The 20,684-nt window shown below is 46.3% G+C and overlaps 1 protein-coding gene across 1 annotated transcript in view; it reads right to left on the reverse strand.

Annotated features, from left to right (window-relative positions):
- LOC126543877 (uncharacterized) overlaps nucleotides 1-20,684 on the reverse strand; it is a 204,754-nt gene that overhangs the window by 158,520 nt on the left and 25,550 nt on the right. The window contains exon 2 of the mRNA XM_050191008.3: nucleotides 15,702-15,750. Coding sequence (XP_050046965.1) covers nucleotides 15,702-15,750 — 49 coding nt within the window. The remainder of the gene's footprint in view (nucleotides 1-15,701; nucleotides 15,751-20,684) is intronic.

Here is a 20,684-nt window from a genome sequence, read left to right on the forward strand (position 1 = left end):
AGACCCCTCCCTGCGGAAAGTGCGGCACCTGCTTCCAGTAGATCCCGTCTCAAGTCGGCCTTTATGCCGAGGAACAGGCGGAAACCCTAGCCGAAGCAACCATAACTACGTGCTTTGCTAGGCTTCTCGGCGCCTCTGGGCCAGAATTCCGAACGCTTTCTATCCGATCCCCTTCACCATGGCACGATTGAGGTCGAAAAGGCGTAGGTGAAGGTGTCCCAACGCCACCTAGATCACCTCTAGGTGCGCCCTCTAGAAATTCCTCTAGGTGGCGTTGGGCGTCCACCTTGAGTAGGGTGCCTCGATGCCCAGCGCCGCTTTGCATCGAGGCACCCTACTAAAGGGGAACACCCTCAAGGTAGCAGAGCTGCGCCACGGTTTTCCCTGCGCCTCTCGCGATGGTGACGTTTATTGGCATCCCGTTTGAAACGGGGCGGGGACAAATAATCACCTAGCCTGCTTGATTTAACCAGGTTTTAAAAACTATTTTACTCACCAGGTTATCAAGCCTATTGTGAATCTGATCCCGATCTTAACTTTCATATTTAAAACATCTATAAATATATTGTACCATTACGCTTGCAATGACCGGTTCTATCACTCTCTTCCCTGCTTTTTTTTTTCACCAGTATTCTAATGATCTTTTTACTTACCTCAGCTGCTGATCAATTAATCCGTCCATTTTCTTTGAATCGGTACGCTTCAGGAAGGTGGACACGGGTCTCGGTGGGTGAATATCTTGGCATTCCATTACGATGTTCCGAGTCGCTCCCCCGGTTTGTTTCTTTTGTTTGTTTGTTTGTTTGTTTTTCTCCCAGCAGACCTACGTTTTCTCCTCCGGCGCATATTTGCTCGAGTATTTAATGCTGGGGTTTTATGTTCCAAAACCACGATTTGATTTGGGTATTCGATGCCGATAACCGCTAAGCCACCGCGGCGGATTTGCTCGAGTGTTTTTGTCCTCAGGCAGCCAACTCGGACCTCAAATAGCAAGGTTACCTTCAAGTTATCATACAGATTTTTCTTTCCCGATTTCTTTCTTGCCCTTTTTGTAAATCGCCATGGTGTTTTTTTTTTCTTCCTTTGCATCCAATTTACCGTCTCAGTTTCTATAATTTTCCTTTTTTGACTCCTGCTTGTCCATTTACACTTTACCATGTGCTTCCTCCATTCCGTGTCCACGCTTTTCGGTCACAGATATTTGTGCACTTTAGCTGTGCATTTCTTTTCATCCCTAGACCTTAGTCTTTCGTCAAATCTAATCTTGCTCTGCACTTTGTCTTGCTCTGCACTTCTACTTGCTCTGCACTTATCTGACTTCAAAAGAAGCCCAACCCATATCACCTTGCACTGCCTCATTTGTGGTTTTGCGGTGAGCTCCCAATGCCAGTCCGCCCACCACCCTCTTGTTAATCTCTAACTCCTACAACATTTCTTTTACGAAAGTAAGCGCTGGTGCCATTACACTTTCACAAATTCCTCGCACCACCTAGTATTTATTGTAGCCCCAAAGTGTTCTATGTTTCCTTACTGCTGCATTCCGCTTCCATTTCATCGCGCCGCTACTGGCTGAGCGGCATCACACGGTCAAAAATGCCGTCAAATGTTCCGCTGCGTCTCGGAGAAGCCAACTTTACGGACAGGACGCCGACTTTTCGTTTCCTTCAGTACGATCGAGCTAGTGAGAAGGGAGCGTGCGTTTTATTCTTCGGCTACGGTATCGGAAGGTATAGCGGTGATGTTTTCTTGCGCAGTGAAGACATGCGAACACAGTCATATTGACACAACTTGTGTTGCAGTATTACTGTGTGTAGTGCACACAACGGTACAAACCGTACGGAAAGCGGAAAAGGCTTTTACGCAGTGCCACGCGAGCGGTCAGTTGTGCGCCGGCGATAGCAATGGCTTCTCCGTATGGGCCGCGACCGGCTGGCTCCCAAAGGAGCCAGGCAGTTTTGAATTGAATTGAATTATGGGGTTTTACGTGCCACAACCACTTTCTGATTATGAGGCACGCCGTAGTGGAGGACTCCGGAAATTTCGACCACCTGGGGTTCTTTAACGTGCACCTAAATCTAAGTACACGGGTGTTTTCGCATTTCGCCCCCATCGAAATGCGGCCGCCGTGGCCGGGATTCGATCCCGCGACCTCGTGCTCAGCAGCCCAACACCATAGCCACTGAGCAACCACGGCGGCTGCCAGGCAGTTTTGTCTGCGCATAAGGTAATCGTAAAATGCGCTGTACATAAAACGTGTGCGTACAGAAATTTGAAATTTTTTTTTTATCTATACATCTGCACCTCGGGGTTTGGGCAGAGCAGCTGCCGTGGACGACGGTCAGTGACAACTGACGGTGTCAACGGCCCCAACAGCGCGCCCGCTGGGCGCAATAATAGTTCTCTAGACGACGATCCTTAATCGGCCGCGGTTGCAGCGGCCAAAATGCACGCACGCATTTTCTGACATAAACTATTATATAGTGTCGGCACTGATGTTGCGCAAGAAACACGATTAAGTTGTCCACGCTGCGTGCGTTAAATTTTTTTAACACTCTTTGAAACACATATCCAGTCGCTCCTGGCCACAGAGAGAAAACTTAGTATGCATGCGGGTTAAAAACGTCCTCCCATAGCTACTATGTACGTGCGAACAAATGTCTCGCGTGTGGTCGATCGCGAGTGGCAGATTTTAAAAACAGCTAAAAAATAAAACAGCGTCTAAGCTTCTGCTGCCGTCTTATTTAGGCTCCTGCGCAAGCGAGGAGTCGCTTTACAGCATAGATTTGGAACAAAATGGCGGACCTTTGCACAACTTTGCTCCCTTTGGGAGAATATACAGGGACACTAACCTTGAACCTCGATGGGCGCGCTCTCCGCTTGTGGGAGGCGCGCATCGAGACCCTAACGTTGAGTGGGACAGCTCTTGGTCTTGAAGGAGTATCCACGTGAAAATCTTTTGTCCCGCGTCGCTGTTTATGTAGCTGTCGACTCGGTAATTACGGCACAAATTCCCAGTTCATCGAGAACAAAACAAAGAGTCCAATCAACTATTAATGCGACCGTTCTAAACCCGTACTCAGTACAGTGGGGCTTCGGGCGTGACTACCACCAGAGGTGTTAGTCACGTGGTATCCCAACGCACTCGCGCGCGCGCCATGCAATCAGCGCGGCGAAGTTTTTGAAGCCCGCACAACACAGTACGTTAGCAAAGCGCTACCGCTCTGCCATTCACGCTACCACTTCCTAGAAATGCACGCACTGCTAGAAAAATTGGAAAATACAGACGAGAAACCAAAAACCACAAAGCTGTTGTTGGAAAATTTTGAAGATTGTTTTATTACTTAACATCTTGACTTTAATTAAAAATTCGCAGACTTTGTTGAGTTGAACTGCTGCAATCAAGCACTCTGCTTATATCTCCAGCTAGAATCATCTGCGCCACGGACAGCCAGAAATACTCATTAAGTTGAAGTTTACTCAAGCAACGGCGACCCAAATTTCTGTTGACGTCACACAATGGTTCTATGATGCGGGTGGCGGTGCTGCGCGTATATCCGAATAATCGAGAAGGTCCGAAAAATCAAGCTGTGAAAAATCACCTATTAGCGCGAAAGCATGGGCTAGTTGGTAATCCATTTCCAGGTGGAAATGACGAGGGCAATGACGCTAAGGATAACGACGAAGTAAAAGCAAAAAAAAAAATTACCACGCTACATCTGTATTCTCTTTAAATTAATTTTAGCCTGAACTGTAAGAAAATAAGAGAAAAAATGTGCCTCAGCTATGATAGTTGTAACCGTGTCACGTTTCCGCATTCGCCATGGGGCAGTCGGTGATCATCTTCCTACGTACCCACTCCGTGACGCTGGACGGAAAGGTTTATCATATGGTCAGGCGCTTATCCCTGTGGTGATGCGGCATGGCTAAACTTTTCTGATGGCTGGTTCCCCGTCTCCACTTGGACGCGCGAGTTATTGAGAAACCTAGCACCAACAATTGCAACACGGTCGCTATGCATCGCTCAAGAGGATCGGCGATCAACTGGTCATGTATAGCGTATCTCGTGACTCTTTCACAACACCATTGCGAACAGGAGGCGTGCACTCTTTGTAAAATGTATATGGACGAAAATAACTCTCGCACTCATCATACAGCGGTGAGGAGTTTCTGGAGCACCACAGGAACCGCACCACACAGCCGAACGACATGTATGGTGAAGGTGTTGGGTAGTCTGTATACTTTTGACAAAAGCTGCTAATGTTATCATAGTACCGCGCGGTCGTCGAGCACGAAATGAAACACTTGCTCTCACCTTTTTTTGACCAAGGCAGTGTTAAGACCGCTTCAAATATCGTCTTGGCCCGCTGAATATCCAATGTCTTACGCACAGCATTATTTCTTTCTTTTTGTCAGGAAACAAATGCGTTTGTTAACGGCAGCGTTTACCAAAAAAAAAATTAAAAAACGATTTTCGTGATGTAACTCTGACAAAATTGAGCCTGACATGAAATTGGCCCTGTACATCCTACGCAACTTGACATGAAAGATGTCGAAATTAGCAGATATACGTCGCTCATACCCGCACAAAAGAACAACCGGATCTGTCGAATGCAGGCCTAACAAATTTTAAAGGGTACGTCGGACGAATCTTAAGTCGCAGCCCGAAAATAAAGGGGATTTCTTACTTCACACGAGAAGACATGAAAGCTCGTCCGCAGTTACCGCTCCTCGCGGTAATCACGGCGCACTTATTTCGTCTGCTCGCCACAAGAAGGTGCTCATTCGGAATATTCAAAGCAACCACTGCATTCTTCCTCCGTTTCACGGGAAAGATCGATTGCGGATCAAAGCGCGCTACGGACAGGGGCAGGACGACAAACGAAATTATAGCTAACGCCCATTGTACTGTGCTTGTCGCTCTCGGTAGTGACTCCGATGAACGCAAGGTCTTTAGAAGTGAGCCTATATAAGCAAGCACCGTGGCCTTACTACCCACCACGCTGTTCTGCTCAGCGCGAGGTTCCAGCTTCGATTCAAGGCTGCGGCATCCACATACCAATGGGACGAAAATCCCCACGCACTGAGATGTCAGCGCACGCTGAAGAACTTGTCTAGATCCGGAGTACTCAGAATACGACGTCTCTCAGGTCCCAGACGTAAAGTTGTAAACCTAGCGACTTATTTTCGCAGGTTTCCGACGCGTGGGCACACGGAGCGAACGCAAAACGCCAACCAAGAGCAGCGACATAACCGACACCGGCGAAGTGCACGGTGGCCACACTGATCTGCATGGGCGGGAATCGCGCACACAATACCAGAGAAGTTTTCAGAACCCGAAAAGGACAAATACAGTCGCGGCCTGGCGCACAGCCTGAAAATGAGGGGAGTTGGCGAGTAGGCTTCGGTTGCCGCCGAGATAAGGCGAAACGAAGTGAAACGTATCTCCCTATCGATCCGAGTAAAATTTCCACGCGGCATGATGTCAGAGCCCCAAAACAAACCAGTAACTCGAGGAGTTGCCCCAAAGCGGAAGAAATTAGTTATCTATAGATGCCACCCTTGAACTGCGTATACACACAAACGGCGGGCGGCGCTCCTACGAGGCGCCGGTCCGACGTATCTTCGTCCCGCCTTACAGTATTGGCCTCGCCAACGACTACACACGGCGGCAACTCCCCTGTCGCCGACGATTGGCCTTGACGCCTATAAAATGAAAGACAATAGCCGATGCTTTCTGGAGTATTAGACGTGCGCAGAAACGGAACCAACGCAGACCTCGCGAAGTGTTGTCGAATTTCGCGCGGCGCGACATTACCGATGGAAGTACGACCCGCTCTCTCGCACAACGCCATGATGCCGTCCTGGCTTTCGCTGTTCCAATAACTCTGATTAAAGAATTACACGACACCACAGCAGTGCGGAATACAAACGAGGTAGGCGTCGGCATTCAATGCAGGCTTCCAGCGATGCACGCATTACCGCTACCCCCCATGCACAGCCCAAGGTGCAAGAAAGGCCGCTCGATAGAGGTGCTTAGCATGCTGCAGCGGTAACCATCGTCCCATGACGAAGCGGCGCGACACGGAGTCAACGTAAGGGCTTCAAAATAACGCCCCGCCGGTGCAGCGGCTCCGCGCTGGGAAGGATCAATTCACCAGATGCGGAAGAGTGAAGGGGGAGGAGACCATATGCGGCTGTGAATGAGATAACGAACGCAGATCGACAACTACCCGTTGCCGTAATGTTGCAATGGGCTGTCACTACAACAGCTAACTGCACCAAGTTAACTATAGCAAACGCAGCCGCTGTCAGACTTGCTGGACACTGCACCACAACGAAATAAAAAAAATTCCTATTAAGAGCCGAGCTTGTTCAAGACGATGGCGCCGATCGACTGAAAATTAAGAGGTTCGAGCCGGAGATCAGCCTCTGTAAAACAGCGGTGAAACCCGCCACGGTATAGCATGCACGCGCATATTGGCTTAGTGCAGCTTGAGCACTAAGGCCGTGGGTTTGATAGCCGACCGCGGCATTCCGAAGGGAAATGAAACCCACGACGCACCTGGGCACTAAGGTTTAACCCAAGTAGCCCTGCTTCATACGGCTCCCCTCATAACCGTATAGTGTCGCTCAGGAACGTTAAAACCCCGCCGATTATGAATGATATGAAAAGACACGACTATGCATTCCCAAATTTACAACTGTCTTTTTAGGCCAACCGGTTTGTTCGCAGAACGCTGTTTACGCGCGTCTCCACAATAACAAGAAAGTCAAATAAAAAATTCCGTAGGAAAGAGACGAGCTGGCGAAATAAAAACGAAGTTGACCAGATCGCCTATCTGCTTAAAACCACCAATCGCTCTACGCACAGTACACCACGGAGGAGTGCCATCTCGCAGTGGCTTCGAAAAAAGCCAAGACGTTGCTCAACATTGTGGTCCTTCTGTATACGTGGAAAGGCAACGACGCCTCTGCGCCGCAATTATGCGAGAAATCCGCTTGGCGACAAGCGCCAGCCAGGGGAAAAGCGTCTCCTGTACCGTTTCAACCGGTTTGTTCCCTGGCGACGAGCCATTCTGTTGACGGGTCGGGAAAACATTTTACCCCCGGAGGGCATTCGTATTAGCGCCACCCCTAACAAGAGAAAGGACACGCACGGTGCCCGCCACTGTTTTCTCAAATCTAAACAAGATATGGATCAACGCTCAGATATCGAACGTAGCGCGACGCTTGCGCGCGGTCGCTCCGCATAAGGCGGTGCAGCACACGCTGTCCGAACGGGCAATGTCTGAAATCGAACGCCAACCTGGAGGGGCACTAAACAGAAACGCTAAATCAACTTAGACCGATGAAGTACTCTTTCAGGACTCTGTTTGCGTTAATTTCGCGGCGAGAGATCGATTATTAGAACAGAAAATCAGAACCAAACTTCATTTCGAGCTCAAAACCCAACGTACGTCAGTGTGACGTCACAAACTCCGAAGGCTTTCTTTTTTTTGTGTGTGTGTGTTTGGGCTGCTGTGGCCCAGTAATCATATTTTCTATACTTGCTAAGTTCAGTTTTTGACTACTTTATTATACAACATAGTACATCTGTACCGATAAGAAATTAACTATCTCATTAAAATATATGACTAAATGGCGAACTGGTGCGGGAAGGTGGCGTCGCCATGAGTCCTTAGCATTTGGGTCATTTCAGGGCTTGGCAATTACCAAGCCTCCTCCCACGGTAAGAGTGGCTCCTTTAGTATTGTAGAAGGGCAATTTACTAATGAAACTAAAATACTTTTTTTCTTTTCTCCTTAGTACTCCTTGAAGTTGTCCTCATGCGCTGCGATGTCCCAACTGTTGCAGGCCGGTCGGTACTGCGGCACACTTCTTCATCGCTTGAACCCGATGCCTCAAGAAACAGCGGGTGAACGTCCTAACACCGCCGCCCCAAGCAAAACGCAGTTTCTGAATGTGCTTTACAGTAGCTGACCATGAAGTAAACAAGACCATTAAACACAATACGTTTATATCAACTCAATGGCCGGCGAAAACCCCGCGGCGGACGCAAGGCTAAATTGGCAGCCCAAATCGTAGTAACAGAACAAATTATTCGTGCTCCAGCAATATGTTTCTTAACCTTTGAAACAAAACAAAAACGTCGACTTTAATCCGCCATGACGAAAAGAAGGGAAGAGGGAGCATGCAGCTGCTGGTAAAGAATGACCTCATTTATTATGAAACAGGAGGACCGAAGGTCGCTGCTGGGGAAAGAGGGAGGTAGGCATCAAACATATCACGCGCGCCAGGCCGCAGCCGAAATGGCTTAACGTATTAGTTGATTTGGGTGTTCGAATAAAGCTTTACTATGAGGATGTAGAAGCATACTGTGGTCGTGGGACAAGGATCGAAGGCGGAGCAGTGCAGATCTGTCCGTCTGGTAAATGCGCGGCTAAGTCGCACAAGCACGCCAATTACTTACTCACAGGCGGCAACAGTTGCGAAGCAGCCACTATAAACCAATTATATTCCCATTCCCAGCACGGATCATTAGAGAACCGCTGGACCTTTGCAAAATCCTCCGTTGACACAGTTCCAAAACTTCCTGTTAATCATGCCAGGAACGCCATTTGTTTTATAACAACATGGCGTCACTTTAAAGGCCCACAGCAACGAAAACTTCCCTTTGGCTAAATCCTTTAAAAATGATAAGTACAGTATACTATATTGAAGCAATTTTGGCAAAGCTGCAGGGCTCGTAATTGTCAGGCTTGGGACCTCGTACTGTATGTAAATTTTGTAAATATTTCATGCAATCTACTCAACTAAATCTGAAATCTGTAAAAAAAAACAGAAGAAAAGGAAAAAAAATGCAGTCGTAGGGGTCGCCTAGTGGTTAGCGGATATGACGCAGATCCGAGGACGTGGCCTCGGAGACCCTCAGCGAGTCGCGCGGGCAATGAGGTCATGCATGCCCTGGCGCCACGCCGGTTCTAACCGTACCAGGTTCCGATTAATTTCCGCTAAGTGGTAATAGCGGCCACTTCTTTTATTTATAAGCTCCGTATCAAAAGCGTCTACTTCTTGGAGCATTTTTGTGACACACACACTCGCATTTTAAACGTAAAGTTATGCACGAAGGCTACTCTACGCTATCTGAAACTGAACTTCTTATGCGGCCCAAAATATCGTTGCAAAGTTGGCCTTCCTCATCGCGTTTTTCCCTCAGTCGTCAGTACCTGACTTACTGTAGCCTGTAACACAAAGGTGTAAATCTGTTTTGACAGATTACGTGAAAACTTTCTCTCTCGCACGTGATCCATCATACAGGGCTCCGCATTTCACGTTAAAAACGGTATGTAAAAATTATGCCAAAGTTTCCAACTAGAGCTTGAACAACCGACCAGGCGTTATTGCTGGGCCTCGAGAGGTACATATTACTGCTGCAATTTTCCGCCCAGACAACTCATTCACAAATAGTTGCGCCTGCCTGATCCGCAATTAAGTCAAATAAGCGACTAGAATTACTGGTGGATAAACTTTTTTTCCAGGAGTCCAAATGACCACTGTGCCTACCAAGCTGCTTACTTTTCATTACCAGGCTACAGACACTTTCTCTTCAACCCAATTAAACGCACCTTCAGCAGTAAAACAGAGAATATGGCAAGCACCGTTTAAGCGAGTCCGCTGACGACAGAAAGGACTAATCTCCCCAACAAAGCTCTCAGTATTTCTTGCACAAGCTGTCTATATTTTCGTCTAGAAGGTTTGCCCGAAAGCTTTGTCTAGAAATTAGTCATTGTTATGTTGAACAAAAGCAACTGGCGTGCACGCGCAAGACGAGACTCCTTATATACGCAAGTTATAGTAGTCAACGCTCAATGTAACAACTAGCCGACGCGCTTCATCATATCAGCACTTCTGCGCTGTCAAAGATGCGTGACGAGGCTGCGAGACGTACTGTACGTCGCTCGGTGCCAGTACCAAGACATTCAGTGTGTAATTTACAAGTGGGCGACGCGCGATCACCTACACCGCGACGCGCAGCCTTGAAAGGACACGTGCGCATGTGCGAAGCGTGTGGGCAAGTGGCACTTTACTGGCATAGGGGTTTGAACTTGGTAGCGGTTCGGCGCGCCGCACTACGTGCTTAGAGCGCTGCCACGATACCTGTGCGCGTCGCAAACTAAAACAACCTAACAGCACATTGTACCACGCTAAATTAGACTGACAAAATGCACAAACGGCGTTCCAGCCGGAGGACTGTCACCGACAGCGGAAGCTTGGCACGGCAGAGAGGCGACGCCACCTCGATATCCCCGCGCTACTTCCCCGCGGCGACGTAGACTGTGCGTCCCACTAAAGCCAGTGGATTGTTAAAGGAGCACTGAAATGAAATTTCGAAACATTTAGTTTCCGCGTTAAGTGAAAGTCCTAAACCACCGAAATCCCGGGAAAAAATACTGGCGAGCCACGGAGCGCCTGAAATAATTTACTGTAATAGCTTTCTAATAACCAGTCTCAGTATCGTTTCCTTGGAGGTGCACGTGTCGTGACGTCATGACATAGGTGGGTCACAGAGAGCAGAACGTCGGGACGTTTTGGCACCCGCTCCGGATTGCTCGGTGATCTGTTATGCTGCTACATCAGGCCGCTCAACGAGTAGCAACAGACCATCGAGCAGGCCGAAGTGACACAAAACTGCTGTCATGACAGAACACTTGCTTTTTATTTTTTCCTCAAAAGAATAGCCTACCATACGGCAGGGGAGGAACTGGTGCTCGCGCCGCAATTCACAATCGCCTGGAAGGCATACCACATGATATAACCGTGCTGTTGTCGACTGTGCTATATTCGACGTCCTCAAGACCGAAACCATATCGTAAAATATCATTGTTAGTGGCCATACTTGCGGACAACCTATGTAGTAAAAAAAAAGGGGGGGGGGGGAACACTACAATATTGGCAATGCGCTTTACAACCATCAGATTGCACAGTAGTTCGCACTAGTTCGACACCGATTCCGGATTCGCATTTGCCGCCTACAGTGCACATGTCATTGCAGCTAAAGTGCAAGCTTGTTATCTAAGGAAGAAAAGAAAGTTCGAAAATTTCTGCTCATTTTGTGTCGTAGCATCGAATGGCTGGCGAGGAGCGATTCAACACACTGCTATCCTGCTTCTGCCCGCCTACAGAGAAGAAGAAAAAAATGCTCACTCGAAGGTCATGCTTGCTATTGACGTACTGTTATCACGATACGTCACAACTAGGTGTCGAGACGCTGAAAATCGCGTTGCAAAAGCAGTGACGTTTCATCGCTCCCATATTGTAGTCGAGGCAAGATGAGATAAATCGAAGTACCACCCACAAATTCATATATTCTGACCGTAACACGCGGCATCGAACCAATGTGACGGGACAACAGGTGTCCTTGCGTGCGCGCAATTTTCTCTGCGCTATGCTTTCGGTGTGACTCAAACACGATCTTTCCACAAATTAGTAAAATATAACAATGTTATAGTGTTCATTTACAGCTCTAAAGGCGCGACAATGTTTGGTGATAAACTCAGCAGAGAGGTCGCACCTATGAGCTTCGGTCTTCCAGCGTTGGTTGCATTGCCACAAAGAGTTGTGCGCGAGTAAAGGTTACCGAACGTTGGAAGATCCGCAGTGGATTCATGACAAATAGTTGCGTAAGTATTTTTCTAAAATAGAAAACAAAAGAGGCCTCATAATTGAATGACTAGTGCTACAGCAAACGCACGGGTGTCCACAGAACAAAAAAAGCAACCACAGAAGATGGGAATTTCGTCCCAGCTAGGTAACGGTGGGTGCGTTCTGCTGTTGTACACAGTGCCATTTGCACGCACTCTGTTCCAGGTAGACTGCACAAGCGAGAGAAAATTCCGCTCATTTTTCGCGGTTTCCGTTTTTCGAAAACTTCTGGGGGCCCGATTCCGTAATTATAGGATGGACACGGGTCAGACTTTGAACGGATGCTGGCTGCTGGGATTGGCAACGTTTTATAGGGAACAGACAGTGCTGTATCGTCCGCCTCGGTGCCGAGTGACATGCGTTTGTCTTATCACGACACGCAGGCGCAATTCCGCATCAGCCGCACCTGCACGACAATGCGACCACCCTCCCTGTCGCAGCTACTCGGTTTCCTCCGGACGGAAAGATTTCCTGTATATGGCCAACTGGTTTTCCATACGGTAAAATGGCATATCGAATAAAGCTCTGCAACAACGCTACCGCGACATAAATTCGCAGAACGAAAACGCCTTCGGCTAGCCGATCGCCTGAACATCAGCCAGCAGGGGGATAGAATAACGGGGTAAAAAGTGGACAGAACATCGTACAGAGAAAAAAAAAATTGCAGCGAGTAGAGGAGAGAAGGAGGATCATTTACAAGGTTAACGGTATTGACAACATTACAAGAGCTGCTGAAATGTCCGCGTTCGCCAAATACGCACATGCGCATCACTGCGCAAGTCCTGTATGAACGAGGCAAAATCAGGCGACACCAACTCACCGGCACTGCGTAAGCGATTGTAAGTATACAATATCCATCATCACCGCCGCGGCACTCGAGGGCGAGTGAGCATGAATTGGCGCATTCGTTCACGAGCATACCGAGCTACGCTGACGAGCTGCTATACGGTAGCTGCTGTCACACAACGTCACGCAACGCTCCCGACACCTGCTTGCGTGCGCGCAGGAGGCCGCCGAGCGCACGTGCAGCCGCGCCGGGAGCGAGGCGCAACTATGGTGGCTGGAACCGTCTAGCCGCCATAGCGCAACTAGCCGAACAGGAGTTAAAATTTAGAACCGCCAAGCACAGTCGCCAGAGTAAAACGCTGGCCGTAAACTGGACGGCAAGGAACACATAGGCACGCGCGTGTCGTTGGCACACCACCTCGACGTCGCAACCTGCATCGCCCGCCAGGAAATAGCGCGCGCGCATCGCGTGCTGCACTCCGATGGTATATTCGCTGCAACGAGACGTGCACAAAATCGCAGAGCACACACGCGTAGTTGTCTCACCGTTACTTGGTACCAACGCCTCCTTTATAATAATAATGAAGTATAATAAAGGAGGCGTTGCTTGGTACAGACTACCACATACGAAACTGATTCGAACTGCCTGAAAGTATAAATGACGAACACTTAACGTGCACGCACCGACTCCTTAATGAAGCATTCAGGACAATCGAATTTAGCGATATCGAATTAAGACATACTACTCGGGCCCGCCATACGTATACGTTCGCCGCGATTGCTGGAGCCGCTTCTGTATCTAACCAAGGTCCTTGTACAGCTTTTTCCCGCCATAGTTTAACGAAGTAAAGTGGGAAGCATACAGAGTGTACTAACGACATTTTCAACATGGCGTCGGCGCGTCGTGTTACGGCGCGCGATTACCACGCTGTTAACGCAGCCAAAGTGCGTGCCACGCTTTATATAATCGGTAACTGTAGGAAACAAACTCCGACCGTAATTGCAGCGCGCTCATCTCGAAGCGTATAGTGGATGCACCGCCGCTGGGATCGGCCATGCCAAAAGTGCGTCGGACAAAACGGCTCCACTTGAGGCGATCCTGCCCACAGGAAAAATGCGCATTTTCGGATAGTCTCAGACTCTCAGTCAATGACACGTCGCGAAATATATTTTAGACTTCATTGCAAAGCATTAAAATACAGCTAAAGAAATTCTCTTTACAACGATGATGGTGTAAAGTAACTTTTTTTAAAAATTGAAGTGGGCAAAGATGAGCTTGATTTCAAGAAACATTTCCGAAAAATATACGGACGGCTAGCAAAGGAAGACATGCAGCCACAAAGCAGAAAGCAGCAAGAACATTTTTCAACATACACTTTGTATACCAATATAATAGGTAGGAATGTATAGAAATGCAATATATAGGTATGGGGTCTTCTATTGAGAAGCTCCTAACTGTACCAAAAAATTATATTTTCCATTACGAAGAGAAGCGTTAGTCGCTGTGATGAGGGAGCTACTTATGAAGCAGAATATATGGTACACAGAAAAATAATCACAGTTTCGCCCGAAAGGTGAAGCATCGATTGCGATAGCAAATTAGTGGACAGCTATACGAAGTAAGGACAGTAGTTTTGTCGGCCGTATAAAGTTGCAAATATAGGCGTACTAACAAAATTAACAAGCATGCTGTCAAGCGCGCACAAGCAAACACGCACACATCGCACTCGATGACCGCGGAAACTCGCAGTCAAAACGCTCGAGTGACAAAGCGCGGCCGCAGCCGCGAGTGAACTGACCTTCCCGCTGCATCTCGCATCAACGCAAACTAAGCCACAAAAACAGCGGGCGCCGGACTGTGTCCCCGTCGTAGATGACTTTCAAGATACAGCGACCAGTGTGGGCGCGATCCAGCAATTGCAAAAACGCGCCCGGGGCCCCCTCGGAGTAGAATGCCCCCCTCCCCCCCTGGGAGCCTGGCGCGCTAGCTACAGAAGATGGCACGTTTCCTCCCCACTTTTTTCCCCTTTTGTGCGCGAGATTGTCGGCTCACCGTCGCACGCTTTCACTCGTACACACAGCATACGGCGCGTAGCGGCGATTTTATCGCCCTAGGACTCTATACGGAACCTCACGCCGACGCCAACGGCAGAAATGCGCTTGGAGGAATAAAACGGGCATATTGAAAAATGCATGATTTACCTGCCTTATGTATTTTTCATACATTTTCAGGGCAACACATCTTGCGCATTCTGCAAAGCCTGCCATCGAATTATACACTTTAGTTTGTCCTGCCGAAGTCTGCAGCTGGCTTCCTCATGTGCAACTGCGCTGTAATAATGACTGATAAATGTACCTTTCAGAGAGGCATTGCCATGTAATGAGAATCAGAACCTTAGCGGAACGTTAGCTATTTACAAAATGCAATGCTTGACTCAAGTGGCAAATAACAAGGTAATAAAGCGTGAGCAGCCTGCCAACAATACTGTGATTCCAAAAAAAATATAAGGAACTTTCTGTCAAAAGCCTATTTTAGCTCAAGCATGAATTCCATGCTAAATTAATGTATACATTCCCAAAAATACTTCAGAACTGTAGCCATGGGGCAGAGTAATAAGCCAGCTATACAGCGCAAATGGAAGTAAATACTACCTTACTGGTTCTTGCCTGCCTGAACATAAAGGGTCTGCAATTTCGTTCCTTGTTTACTTATGTCTTGTTAGGGCTGCCACAGCCATTATGCTTCTGCATCTTGAAACAAGGAAAATGATGGATTAATATGGGTCTCTCTGCTTTCAAGTGCCCCTTACCATACCGGTTTTACACACTTAGGTAGCACATTCATAATATATGACAAAAAATTAAGTATGGCAATACATATACTACCTCTTTGTCCATTAATGAAAAGAAGGAGAGCCGAGGGTCTCTGTTTTCTTAAGTCGCAACCACATGAAGCCAACAGACAATGACAACAAGGAAAGCATAGGGGAAATCAACTGCTTGTTTATAAGAAATGTAGATATTGAAAATAAAACAACTGGCTGCAGGTGGGACACAAACCGACGTTCTCACATTATGCATGCAATGCTCTTGTTTTTCAATATCAAAAGAAAAGTAGATGCAGCCCCCCAAGATGCAAGCTTCCCTCCCCATCTTGGCTCAATACTACTGTCACTATTCTTACTTTAATAATGCACTTATGGAAAACTCACCGGTGTCAGACAAGGCTTGTTCCTGGCCTGATGGAGATGATCCTCCACTCTGAAAGTAAGACCGCACACATCTTGAATGTGAACACACCGCCAAGGAACAAATGAACCTGCTTTGTTTTCTAGTTCAGCTTACAAATGATTGTGAACAACACATCAGAAAAAAAAAAAGCTGCCACTGAATTTTAACGCATTAAAGCTCTACCAACAGCGCACAAAAACATTAAAACTCAATGCAGCATCTCTAGCAATGTAGAGAATATTGGTTCATCTGCTACCTTGTCATGTTTCCTCTTAAGATTAGGTATTACTACTAATTATGACATAATTTTATCTAAAGAAAGGGGGCTCACGCCAAGCTCAGGAAAATGAATGTGTAATAGACCATTCAGAAAACAAAATTGAATGATAATTTAATTGAATTCTGGGGTTTAATGTGCCAAAACCATGATTTGATTATGAGGTGAGCAGTAGTGGGGGACTCCGGATTAATTTTGACCACCAGGGGTCTTTAACGTGCCCCCAATGCACAGGACACAGGTGTCTGCATTTCGCACCCATCTTTTAAAATTTTTTAATTACGGGGTTTTACTTGCCAAAACCACTTTCTGATTATGAGGCACGCTGTAGTGGAGGACTCCAGAAATTTTGACCACCTGGGGTTCTTTAACGTGCACCTAAATCTAAGTACACGGGTGTTTTCGCATTTCACCCCCATTGAAATGCGGCTGCCGTGGCTGGGATTCGATCCCGCAACCTCGTGCTCAGCAGCCCAACACCATAGCCACTGAGCAACCACGGCGGGTCAAGTTCAATGATACTAAACACACTAGGCATGTTGGTTCTGGGCAATGCAAAAACACTAAAATTTCAGCAATATTCCTCAAGTGCCGATTTATGATTGTAAGCTGCTGATAAAATATGTTTATTTTTTGTTGATTGAGTGTTTGATTCATTGGATTTAATATCCCAAAGCAACAAAGAGGCTACGAGATACATTGTAGAGGAAGGCAATAGATAATTTTGACCACATGGAGCAATTTAATGTACACCAAAACCACAGCACACAAGCATTTTTTGCATTCTGCCCTATCGGTGCATAGCTGCCACAGGTAGCGGGAAACAAAGTCACACACTTGTGCTAGGCAACAAAATGCCATAGCCAAGCCACTAGGCCCCCTGACTTTTTTCTCTCTTTGTGTCAACCATGCTTTGCAGTGAACCTGTTGATGATTGCACATTCTTTTTCAATGTGCTGTTAAGGTTTCAGTTACAACAACCTCATAGAGATCTGATGTCAGGAGCCTGCCCTTCTCCCTACCACACGCATCACTGTTGCCTTCAGTTACCACACCAGTAAAACATTTGGCTTTCAGTATTAGCATGAAAAGCATCTTGCATTTCAGTTAACGTCTCTGTGCACACCTCTGAAATACAGTGACACCATTCATTACATGAGTTGTTCATATTAAACCCAAGCGTCTGTTGAAGCACTTGTGAAGGAGCACAGGCACAATTTGTTTCTTGCTTTCTTCATTTAATGGGTAGCCATTGCCCCATTAATTATGGCACAAAGCCTCAATTTCTCGTGTGTGCCACAAGTTCACAATGAGCACTAGGTGCAGCAAAGCTTTAGACGTGTAACAGGTGCTAGGATAAGTCGCAAAAGCCAAAGGTTGTGGCAACAGTGGTACCACACATCATTGATGAGAAGTGCAGACTGGAGGATAGAAGTGACTATTTTGGTAGCGCACTGCCAGCTTTCAGCGACAAGGGTGATTGTGCGGCCTTGAGCCACGGCACTGGGTGAATGATGTGCACACGAGTGATTTGAGATACCAAACAACCACAAGCTCAAGTTTCCATAAAGTAACCAGCCTCATGCTTCATGTCCGAACCTGCACTACCCTTGGCATGCATTTTGATCTGGTCACAGGCTGATGAAATTATTTGTTGCACTCTCTAGGAATTGAGGCTTCATACCATAACTAGTCTACAGCAAGATGCTAAAGAAAAGAAAAAGCAAGACGGGCCTTTATTGTCGGAACTCCTTAACCTCACCAAGTAAAACGTATATTTTTTTTTTATACAGAGTTTGGTACCTCAATATTCTGATTTAAGTACAGGAAACCTAACACGAAGCCTATGGTAGCGTTCTTGCTACGCTGGTGCCAAAACTCACATGTGGATAGCTCTGCAAACCAATTACTAAATAACTAACGACTACACTAAATATTTTACCGCAAGTATCAACTCATCAATCTTTTTTTTTCATGGTATGTATTCTTCATGGCCAGAAATAAAGGTTAAAATAGCAATAAAGCACCCCTGAGACTTTTATCCCACGTAAGAGAAGAGGTACATTGAGGGTACCACTCATGCAACTCTTGGAAAGGGTCCCTCTTATGCAAAATTCTCACAAAAGTTTTATCACAGTGCGTTACATGAAACAAGCTGTACATGATTAAAAAGTTACTCATTCTACATAATTGTGCTAAGTACCACCAAATGAAGCACCATGTATGTGATGGGACGAGCTGTCTACTTCTGGCTGCTTGAACCACCATAAATAAACAATAAATAATACCATAAATAAACAATAAATAACACCATAAATAAGCACAAGTAATTTCCCCTATGTTGTCCTTGGTGTCAGTGTTTGTTGATTTCTTATGATATGATTAATAAAAATCGAGCCCCTCAGTGAACCCCCTTTCTTCTTGTTTATTACACATGTGGGTCTCAAATCCGGCAACATTGATGCCTTCAGGTAGCATGTCTGGGTTTATGGAACGGTTGCCTTCACCCAAAAAGATCACGTTCCCTTGATGCCTGCGGCAGAAAGGATGTTCCACATTCGCCGCCAAGGTCTGTGAGTGGTGGCACTGGCTAACACTCCCAGGGTTCTGCTAGAAAACATAAATACCCAAGAAAGTGTATGGGGAAACGGTGCCGCGGTAGCTCAATTGGTAGAGCATCGCACGCGAAATGCGAAGGCTGTGGGATCGTTCCCCATCTGCGGCAAGTTGTTTTTTCATCCACTTTCATTTCCATTAATTTATTGTTTCTTTATTTCATTTATTAAGCACAAGTAATTTCCCCTATGTTGTCCTTGGTGTCAGTGTTTGTTGGCTTCTTATGATATGATTAATACAAATCGGGCCCCTCAGTGAACCCCCTTTCTTCTCGTTAATAAATAAACAATGTCTTACAACATCTATTTCGTTTTGATAGATTCTTTTTAGTCCCTTTAAGTGGTCATGTTCAGTATTCATGCAATCAATAGAATTAATTCCCTGCAGTGCATTTCTTGCATACACCTGCTGCACAATGAGACTAGGCACCGATCCACAAACACCCTTGAAGTGAAGATAAAGTACAGTACTAGAGAGCCATATCATGGCAGCTGCATGCAAGGATTAGGCATTTGCCTCTTTCACGCTAGAAAACAACACTCCACCTAATCTTTTTATTAACGAAAATGAACCGTACTGACAATCTATACACAAATTTCATGAAACAAAAAAAAACCTCTTCTGAAGGCATCCCAAGGGCAAATATTCAGTAAAGCTAGACTGACTATACTATACTTGCCAAATGATTGCTCGTCACAAAAGCAGAGATTCGGTAAACTAGTAAGATGGCATAGGACTCAAACACAAAATGATCATCAAATTCTTTGAACAGTTATGTGTGCTGTCACCAATAGTAGCAGCAGCTGGAAAAAAAAAAAAAAGCAGATAGGAGACTAGTGCCTGATGGCACATGTCTCCATCTTTAAGCAGATGCTAATAGCTGTCTTGTGGTGCACTCTTTACCGAACACGTCATTTCATGACCAAATCGTATGACAGCAAAAAGCAATGCATTTCAGCTTGTGAACATGTGCCACTTATCTGACAATTGTGACAAAGAGCAGTGACAACTGCCATATGCTAAAGCCATGAGTTCTAATCTTATACTGCCACACTTTTTGAGGCGACCACATGCCACGATCTCTCACAGGCCATGCAAAACGGTTGTGTTTGCTGTGATTTGCAGTGGTGTTGTGAGCACAAATAATAAAAATATCATTGTTAGGTTTTAGGTACCAAAACCATGATCTGATTATGAGGCACACCTTAATAGGGCGCTCTAGATTATTTTGGACACACGGTGTTCTTTAACGTGCACCTAAGCACATGAGCACTACTGCATACTCCCCCCCCCCCCCCCCCCAAATGCAGCTACCACAGCCGGGATCAGACCTGCCACCTCAAGCTCAGAAGCACAATGTCATAGCCAATAAGCTACCATGGCAGGTACTGTTATGAACGTAGATTGGTTCTGCTACCATAAGCACATCATGTCATAGCTGAGCAAAGAACCTACATTTATTATCAATTCTTTCTCTGCTATGAGCTGTAGGTTAGCATCATATAAGGATTTGGATGCTTCTCAGTCAATGCAGCTTGGAGATGGCTCATTATATTGCGTTTGAAAGCAAACAACAAGTAAAAAGTGTGAAAATACCACACTGATGTCACTGACATCCCCTGTGAATCGATGACATCACTGGTGCAGGTTGGGAGACTGGAATAATTATTTATTCAGTTGTGATTTGTTCACTATTATGTCATCCCTTTCTGCCAAACAAATGCTGAGTGGGCTGTTAAAGATCACTACATCAGTTGAGCATGATAAATTAGTAAGATCTCAATGATACATATGTCTGGGAGCCACGAAAAATATTCGGATCAATCAAAACTAATATAAGCCATAGGTTACAACAATCATGGCACCAAAGTAAAGGTCAGATGTTCTTGTTTATTTATGGTGGTTGCTTTCAGTTGAAGATGTCTTTGATGGGTTTTCTGGACCTTTATTTCCTCAAAATTGTCAAGTAAACACTTATGAAGTCTGTAAAACTTTGCAATCATTCTTTCATCTACCTTGCTGGCATTCTTTCTGCACTGAGTGCTTTTGAAGTATGCAGGCCTCCACCAGG

Source organism: Dermacentor andersoni, chromosome 1 (assembly GCF_023375885.2).
Source record: "Dermacentor andersoni chromosome 1, qqDerAnde1_hic_scaffold, whole genome shotgun sequence".
NCBI lineage: Eukaryota > Metazoa > Arthropoda > Arachnida > Ixodida > Ixodidae > Dermacentor > Dermacentor andersoni.